The sequence below is a fragment of the Pyrus communis genome, chromosome 2, assembly GCF_041283825.1.
Source record: "Pyrus communis isolate YQ-2024b chromosome 2, ASM4128382v1, whole genome shotgun sequence".
NCBI classification, from domain to species: domain Eukaryota; kingdom Viridiplantae; phylum Streptophyta; class Magnoliopsida; order Rosales; family Rosaceae; genus Pyrus; species Pyrus communis.
This window is the reverse complement of record NC_142566.1, coordinates 15,058,323-15,067,832: the sequence shown is the minus strand read 5'-3', so window position 1 is coordinate 15,067,832 and position 9,510 is coordinate 15,058,323. Positions and strand designations below refer to the sequence as shown.

Genomic DNA, 9,510 nt, shown 5'->3' with positions numbered 1-9,510 from the left:
GTTTTCTCAACTATTCTATCAACAATTGTTTTGAAGCTTGACTAGCTGTCTCCCATTTGTCTCAAGCATTTTCTTTTCTTTTGCCAAATCCAAATATTTTTCTAAAACTTCTCTTTTCTCTAAAAGGTCTTCTAGCTTATCTATTAAGTTTAGAATCAGACTTTCTTATTTGGTGATCACAAAAAGATTTAATTTGCAAGCACATTCATCTTGTGGCTCTGTGCTGCTTTCATCCGTCGATGATGTAAACAACTCTTTGTCTTCAAGAACTGCGACTTCATTCTCGCTTTCTTCAAAGTCAGATAAATTTATCATTAGTTGGCATAATTGCTTTTTTAGGCCCTCATCTAGATTGAGATTATTTGCTTTTTCTTTCATTCAGCATTGAGGTCTCATATGTCCAATTTTTCCATACTTGTAGCAAACAAGATGTTTTTTATCTGATCCTTCTATCCCCCCTCTTTTTATTCATACCAAGGGAACAATCTTGCATCAATCCCCTTTTCTATCATGAAAATATAGTGAAGTTTATTCAAGGAAGCTCTTTTTCCTGGGCTGTAGGCTTTTTCTAGCCATTCTCTTTTTAGAGTATTCCCTTCACTAAGATAATCTTTCTCAATAAAGTCCCTATTTGGTTCAAATTTTGTTATTACACAAATGTTAGATTCAACATCGTCTCATTAAGTTATGGTTGTAAGGGTAGATTCCTAGAATTCCTAGAAAAAGTTGTGGCTCCAATATTTTCAACCTTATAGAAAGGGTAATGCACTTGTTCTTAGGTCTTTCTAAGGCCTTCTAGGATAGTCCTTTCATGATCTTGCTCATACGAGCTTGTTTCAAGTGTTGACTTCCTAAAGGAATTTATTTTGCAAAAGGTTTTGCCTAAGGGAATCAACACTTATCCGAGTACCTAAGGTTAGCCTAGTTAACCTGTCGTTAAAATGTAGTTTTACATCTCCGTCATCATATTAGTTAATACGGCTAGATTCTCAGTTTTGGATAGGTTAAGGAGAAATTGCATCATGCAATCTTCATCTTTCAGGTAGAATAACTTTATTCCACCTAATCATTTTCGGTACCACCGTATGTGCTTTTCCTAAATTAGTTTGGAACAAAATAGTTTGTCCCTTACTATCCGTAACTTTGGCTCGGGGTACAATGATATTCATAACCTTATATGAAAATTGATAAATCATAGCAATATTATGTGATCTAGGGTCCATATCATACCCTTGGGTATCCATACTTAAGGTAAGGGTCTTTAAGATTCTGGGGTTGGATAACGACATGGATAAATTTGGGTAACAATTAAAGTAAATTGCCCTCTCACTTAAAGAAGACTCTACTAATCCCAAAATGGAATTAACAAAGTTTATGTGACATTTATCCCTTAGATAGAGTATAATTGAGGTATTTAACCTGTCCTATTCAACGGTTTCACACCAACCTTGATTAGACTTATATACAAATAGTTATTACCCTTTTGCATATGCTGATCTATTTGGTGTTGAGAGAGTAGTTGGAAGTCTGCACTAGCATTAGTGACAGAAATGGTTTTTTCAACCGTTTTTATTGAATAATCGAACTTAAATTCAAATTTTAAATTCAAATGTTCCCTTCTAATAAATATCACAAGTTGAGACTTTGGGGATATTCCAGTTTTCTAAATCATTTTCTATATTCAGGATGGTTACTTCTTCAACATTTTTAACCTTAATTATTCTCGAGCTGTTACTGTTATTATAACCACTACTGCTACCTACAATTCTCTTACTTAAGGATTTAACTAAACCAGCCATTAGAAGCAGTAGCGGAGCCAAGGTGGGGCAATAGGATTCCTTGACCTCAATAACCTTGTGGCCAAATGGCTAACATATTGTCTTTATTGATGTGCACAATGCTGCAAATGGAAGCAGCTATTATATAAATATACATACAGTACGCATGCAATCATCAATTATAAAACAAAAGGCATCCTTGCTGCCCATGGTGCAGTTGCGACGCACATGATGTGCATCCACCACGTGCAAACCCTTGCTGACCAGGATGTGGTATCCACATGTAACTGTTCAAACTGTCCAGAATGTGCATCCACATGCTACATTCCTGCTGTCCACTTTGTACAGCTTGAGTGATTTCTTTTCCTTTAACACCTAGAGCCTTTTTGGTGCCGACAGCCCCAAATAAGAAGAAGAAGAATGAGATGTTGCTCAATTTGTTAGCCATCACTTCATCAGCGCCTCTTTTCCTCCTACTAAATCTTCCCACGACCATGAATCTACCGCTTGGCAGTCTCTAGATCGTCAGACTCATGTTTTCAGCCTACCCTGTCTAGGGCATCGAATCGCCTGGCACTCTGTCTTCACTACATATATACATTGTCCTTTGTTTTGGTTTGGGGTCACTATTCTTCCTTTCATCTTGCTTTGCCAAAGGAATCAACTTTAGGTGACTACTAATCTATTGCTAGTCTTATTCACTTTTCCCACATTTTCCCTATTTTAATTTTAGCCTATAAAAAAAACATCTAATCTTAACCAATTCAATCATTTTAGCATTTTCTCAACGATCTAAATCAGACTTTTGTTTTTGGGTGATTCATTTGTCTCCTATTCAATCTGTCAAGGGTACTTGTTGTTTCCCTTTCAACCACTCTTTTCTTTGTTTCAAGAGGCTTCATTTGTATCTAATGTTTTTCTCAGAAAAGTCATCCATGACCCTCAAGGTAATGACAAACAAAACATTAAGGCAGTGTTTGAATTCAGAATTGCTTGCTTTGCGTGATTAGTAATGGAAACTCAACTTTTGACCCCATTGTCTTAAATTCTTGGCTTCGCCACTGATTAGAAGAGAGTTAATCTACTTCTCTGTTCCCTAGGTGATGTGTCGGCAGACTTACTTCCTACGCCTCACTACGGCTTCACACAGCGATCCAGCCTGCTGATGACTTCCCCCTACCTTAATGAGAAGTTCTTGTAGAGTATCTTGATCTAATGATACAGATTAACTAGAAACTTAAATAAGAGCCCTATAACTATATATAAAGAAAGGAGGCATTTAGAGCTCTTTCAGTGTAGTAAGGCCTCCTAGGTAATAGGCAACTCAATCCCCTTAAATAAGCAGTAACTGCTTGCAGTGAACAGTAACTGCCTAAGTGCATCTCCACTCCAAAACTAAATAGCCCAAGCAATTCGTATTAAAATATTAGTATTTTTTATTTTATAAAATAATAACAAATAACTTTAGTTTTAATTTCAGATAATAATAAAGGATTAGTTAAAAATATTTAAACGTAGTGTAAAATGGAAGAACATGATTAGGTATTTATAGAAAAAAATTATAATTGTTTTTTTTTATTTTTAATTAGTTTTTATAATTTTTAAATAATTTTTCTAATATTTTAATAATTTAAATTGTGGTCGGGCTTGAGTCATATAAGCACGGCGTTGGCCAGGTGATTATTGCCTGACTTCTCCATCGAGCTTGTCTTGAACCCAATTGCCCGAGTGGGCTGTGGTGTTTTTGGGGTTTTGTGGTGGGGAGTGGATTGAGTTGCCTATCCCCAATGCAATAAGCAACAGTAAAGCTGCTATTAAGGAAATGGATCCCTATTTTATTTTATTTTATTTTTAAATAAAGATTAGTTATGGAACCCACATTACATTGAATTTCAACGATCTAAACCGTCTATTTTTTAAGTTGGACCTCATGGATCTTCCTTACAAAATATTAGCCAAATCGGAAATATGTGAGACACCTAATTGAGTTAAAAGAAATTGGCGAACACTTTATTCTATAAGAAACAATGAAATTTCATCTTGATAATCAAATAGGTAAATAATTTTGAATTAAATTAAATTTTACAATAATAAATTTATAAATTAAAACTTACAAAACAAATAATTCAGATCATTAAAATTCGACGGAAAATGAGCTCACATTATCCCCATTTTTATTCAAAGAGGCAGATCCCATTAGACAAATGGCTGTATAAAGAAAAAACCTCGTCCCCAAAACATGGATTCGAATTTCACACCCCACCTGGAATCTCACCCTTGAACCCTTTCCTTCCAAAAATTTCGTTTCCAGAACTTATAAGACATCCAAAAAAAATAGCAAACAAAAGTAGAGAAAATATTTCTCTGTTTTTCAAATTACTGTTTCCCACTCTGTTTTGCATTTCTGTGAGATTGTACCTCCAAACCATCAGCTGAATCATAAACCCTAGTTCACACCCACCTCCCTGAGAGATCGAACTGGGAAAAAAGAATCCTTCTTTATGAATTTTCGGTATTTTTGAGTAATATTATGCATAGATCGGGAGTCGCTATGGCTTGGAACGTGTTCAAGTTCTGCATAGTTTTGCGAGGTCTGGGGTCGTTCATGATCCTCCTGGTTCTTGGGGTCGTCGGTGTCACCTATTACACTGTCGTTTTCACCAATTACGGCCCGGCTTTGTACGATGGCGGTCTTGACTCTCTCATTGCCGTTGGCGTATTGATCATATTTCATTGCTTGGTAAGGGTTCTTCCAAAACTATTAAATTTTGGGTTTTTTTAAACTTTTTTTATTGTGGGGTTGATGGGTTTTCTGTTAGAGGTTCTGGGTTTTAGAATCTGTGGCTTTTGGTTTTGTAATTACAAAATCTGCCATTTTTTTCTTTCAAATGTTCCAAGAACTTCGAAATTACTTGGAGCTTCTTTTGGCAGTAATTTCTAGAATTCTTTTAGCTTTCTGGTTAAATTGGAGTGTATATTAATTTGTGTTTAGCTCAAAGCAGTCAAGATATGGTGTCTGATTAAGTGTATTAGAGAAAATTAGGCTAAGAGTGGAAAGCTTGTTATAATGTTGCAGTTGGTGATGCTGTTATGGAGTTATTTTTCTGTTGTTTTGACGGATCCGGGTGGTGTGCCACCTAATTGGAGGCCTGCTGTTGATGAAGAGAGAGGGGAGGCTGACCCATTGACTTGGTTGGATTTTAATGGTTTGCAGCCTGACCCCTCTAATCAGAGGATCCGGTATTGCCGGAAGTGCAACCATCTGAAACCACCTCGTTGCCATCATTGCTCAGTTTGTGAGTCACCATATCTGTGTTTTTTTTTTTTTTTTTTTTTTTTTCCGTAATATCAGTTAGCGATATTTTGTTTTGCTTTGTTATATTCTTTTGTCTTTATATCAGAGCATGAAATTATTTCAACTTTCAGGTGGGCGGTGTGTACTGAAAATGGATCACCATTGTGTATGGGTTGTTCATTGTGTTGGGGCCTTAAATTACAAGTATTTTCTTCTTTTCTTGGTAAGTTTGCTTTCTGCGTAAGCGGAAAGACTTTTCAAGAGGAGATTATATTGGAATGGGTTAGACTTTATTCCAACTATGAAAGGATTCCGTTTTCATTATCTTATAATATGCCCTAAGGGCCCGTTTGATAACCATTTCGTTTTCAGTTTTCAGATTTCAGTTTTTAGTTTTCACTTTTTTGGCAACTACTTTCAGTTTTCAAAAAAATGAATGCTGAAAACCAAAAAGTGAAAGCTCAAGGCCAAATTTTGAACACTCAAGGAAGTAGTTTTCAATATTTATTTTCTTGAAACTGAAAGTAGTTACCAAACAACAATTCAGTTTTCAAAAAAGCGAAAATTGAAAACGAAATGGTTATCAAACGGCCCCTAATGTTTTCTCTGCACCCTAACCTGCAAATGTTTATTTGATGATCTTGTTGCCAAGAACTATTCTAATTGCATTTTATCTTTATTCTCTGAGGTATGAGGCTTACACATGATTGTGAGTAGTGATTATGAATCTATGATAGCCAAGCTGGTAGTACAAAGGTACTTGCATTTAAGTCGTTCGCCCTAGTTGGGAGCATTTCCAATAAAGGTACTTTGATTAGATGTTAAAGGTGTTGGGGCTAGTTTCCATTGTTCCCAAAGGAAGAGCTGGGTGACCACTCTGATGTGCAGCATTTCATGGAACGTTAACATGACTTATGGTTTTCTGAATCCACCATAGGGGTAAACTGTGTTTTCCTTCCTGTAGATAACTCATAGCACACACATCACACCTTGAAGAGCAAATCTTAAAAAGGAACTCCATAATTTAACTTTTGGAATGATTGTTGGCTTATAAGAAGTATAACCTTGTGGATATTATTTCATAAATTAGGAACATGGTCCTTTTGGGATGTATATAATTTTGTAAATGGGTTATATATATAAATCAGATATGAGCTTCTGTAGTGAGTTTTTCCTAGCGTTAATGAAATGGTCTTGGACTGCAGGCTAAGTTGATGGTTACAAAATTTGATAAAAGAAGAAAATCTGAACAGATGAACTAATTTTTGTTACTATGGGCAGGGACTTGCAACTAAATCCAAATTTCTTTATGATTTTGGGTAAATACACACAGAAAAATATTATGATTATCCTAATTTACTAACTTATATTATATCAATATGGAAATTATATCATTTAAAATTTCTAATCAAGACCCATTGATTTGATGCGAGTTGATTGCTTTTAAAAATCTGTAGCGTAGGGCCAGTGACTTTAAATGAAAAGCTTTAGATTGGTAGAAAATCTGAAAGCAGTCACTCTTTGTTTTTTGAGAATGCAGTCACTCTTTGTTTCGATAATAAAAGTTTGTAATTTATGCAAGAGTTTTAAGAATTCTAGAGACTTTTACCGTCTTCTTAAAGAATGCAGTCACTCTTTGTTTTGATGGTAAGTTCTTTGTTTCAGTCTGGTTGGTATGGGTAATAGTTGCATATTATATGCTATACAATAGGAAATTCCCTGGGTAACTTGGAAGTATGTTTTAATCATGTTTGTGGGTCAATATTTAATCAACTAGATGGTAATTTGTATGGATTGTTGTGTCAGAAACTAGTTCTTGTGCATGTTATGTGATTTTCCTTATCTTGCAAAGCTATCTATTCATGGGATTTCTGAATTTTTTAAGTAAGATTTCGCATTGAATAAACTTTACCTGTAGACTAACTTCATGCTTTTGTTAATTTGAATGCAGTTTTACACATTTCTCGAGACAAGTGTTGTAACATTATCCTTGCTGCCATATTTGATATCATTCTTTAGCGAGGGAGAAGTACCTGGAACACCTAGCACCCTTGCAACTACCTTTCTTGCTTTTGGTATTATCTAAATTTACCTATTTTCTTAGTATTCTCACCTACAAGGCTGTTGGTATCTGCTTAACTAATGAACATTTCTGCTCTGTTTGCAGTCCTGAATCTTTCATTTGCATTAAGTGTTTTGGGTTTTCTGATAATGCATATATCATTGGTGGCTGCAAATACCACAACCATTGAGGTAATGTATTTTGCTTCAGTTCACTAACACTATGTCTGGTTTTTGCATTCTGCCTTTTAACTGGGGATTCCCTTGTGCTTATATCTTAATGATGTCAAAGAGGTAGGCTCTTATAGAAAGATTAGACGTTTGATATGTAGTTCAGGCTCCATGTATTAAGGAGAATGCTGCTTTCCTTGATTTCAATGTCAAATTTTACCAGAGGTCCCTAGATCGACGTCTGTCAACTTTAAATTGCATCGCCTTGGTTTAATGTTTGGGCCACCAGCAATGTGGAAAATCTAGTTACACTGTATTAGTAACTCATGGTTAGGCTTTTTCATACAAACATATAAGTAACTTCATTGGTCTTGTGGTATGGAATTGCATGCTGATGAAATTATTCTCTGTGATCAGGCATATGAAAAGAAAACCTCCTTTAAATGGCGCTATGACCTTGGTCGAAAAAAGAATTTTGAACAGGTTGGTACAATTTGCGATACATAAATGTCCTTCCTTTGTTTTCTTAAGTGCATCTTTTAAATTTAAACAACATGCTGCGTTTTTAGTTTGTTTTGAACTCACAACTTAAAATTCCGAAGTTAGCATTTGCTGAGGAATGAAAGTTTATGTTCTATAATATATAATATAGAATAATCACTGAGCCCGGAATGATTTGGCATTTTATGGAAGCCTCAGAACACAATTCTCTGCAACTGACTGCTAAACGCGTAAATTCATTAGTTTTCCCTTAGTTTGCAGATTATTTATACTCTTAGAAGAACATTATAATGCTAGTTTCCTTGATTATATCATGAATAATGAGGTGTAGCACTGAGTCATGGCATATGCACTACAATCTTACATTTTATTTAACTATTTTACTTTCTGATTAAACAAAGGGTCATCAAGGTCTTTTTCAAAACTGTTGTTATGTTAGTACATGGGGCAGGTTGAAGTCCAGCAATGGGCAGGTTAAACTGATTTCTGTTCTATCTTGCCTGGATTTGAACGTCTGACAGGATATTTTTTCGTGAACAATACTGTTTAACCTAAAATCGTCTTTAATCTGGTACCTGGTTGTAATAGTCGTAGTAATTGTCAGTGTGTGCTCATACGACTGGAATTCTGCTATTTCCATACCAGGTGTTTGGGACAGACAAACGATACTGGTTCATGCCTGCTTACTCAGATGAAGATTTACGACGGATACCAGCGCTTCAGGGTCTCGAGTATCCGTCTAATCCTGAGTTTGACTCCCAAGAGTTCTAATACCGTATGTAAGACATGTCAGCAATACAGAAATTTCCTTGTACAAAGATAAGAGTTAAGGAGCAACATCCACAAGAAGTTTCCTTGCAGCCATAACTCAATCAAATGGCTGGCGGCTTACATGGGCGCAACTTTCGTTCCCACGGGCATCTTCTTGTAAGCATAACAGTGAGAGAAAGAGAAAGAGGACCGTTATCAAGGGGCGGGTGGCCGTTGAGAGCGGTTTATGGGTTGCAGTGTTGCGGTGTAGTGGGAATGGCATATGGCTGGCTGATGTTTATTGTGTGTGTTAAATATGTGGTAATTTGGGAATTCGGGAACTGTAACATAAGGGAAATGGAACTTTGATGTGGTAATTTGATTATGTTCCTCCTTGGGTTTGTTGTACCATCCATTGAAAATACAGAAGCCAATCAAATGTAATATGCTTGCAAGGAATAATGTAATTTCATGCTGAATTTTTTCTTCTCTTGTACATGATTGATCTTCGATATCATGTACACTGAGATTTCTGGCGTTACACTCTTGGTCAAGGATTCAATGACCAATCTCTAATGGCCGGAAATCTTGATATATGCTAGGATGCGGAGTAGAATATTTTATATTTATCAATGTTTTAAAAGTTTTCGCCTAGGCACTGCGTATGCGATAGGCTGTTGGTCATCGGTCCGATTAGTTCTTAGGTATTTGAAAATTAAGAAAGTGTGTTTGGACCTGTTTAGGCGTCCATCTAGTCTGTCTAGACGTCCATCTAACCTACCTAAACCTACCTCGGCATCCGTTTAGGTTGCGACTTTCACTTAGACACAAAATTGATAACTTGCATTTTTTATTTTATTTTGCCAATAAAATGTAAGAAACTTGTTGAATACTAAGATGAACACTTATTTTATGCTTGTTTCACATGTTTTCAATATGTTTTAATACTTTATA

At 35.7% G+C, this 9,510-nt stretch overlaps 1 protein-coding gene across 1 annotated transcript; it reads left to right on the top strand.

Annotated features, from left to right (window-relative positions):
• Window positions 1-3,942: 3,942 nt before the first annotated feature.
• Window positions 3,943-9,052, top strand: LOC137747494 (putative protein S-acyltransferase 14). The gene is made up of 7 exons (XM_068487617.2): window positions 3,943-4,518; window positions 4,855-5,074; window positions 5,205-5,296; window positions 7,025-7,148; window positions 7,241-7,326; window positions 7,723-7,788; window positions 8,452-9,052. Exons 1-7 carry the CDS (start codon window positions 4,309-4,311, stop codon window positions 8,575-8,577), a joined length of 924 nt encoding a protein of 307 aa, XP_068343718.2. The 5' UTR covers window positions 3,943-4,308; the 3' UTR covers window positions 8,578-9,052.
• Window positions 9,053-9,510: the final 458 nt, after the last annotated feature.

Bases quoted from the DNA above. Each gene is read 5' to 3' on its own strand.
- LOC137747494 (XM_068487617.2), top strand. From the start codon at position 4,309: ATGCATAGATCGGGAGTCGCTATGGCTTGGAACGTGTTCAAGTTCTGC. The intron at 5,075-5,204 runs GTGAGTCACCAT...TTCAACTTTCAG, and splicing joins TTGCCATCATTGCTCAGTTT to GTGGGCGGTGTGTACTGAAA. The intron at 7,789-8,451 runs GTTGGTACAATT...TTTCCATACCAG, and splicing joins GAAAAAAGAATTTTGAACAG to GTGTTTGGGACAGACAAACG.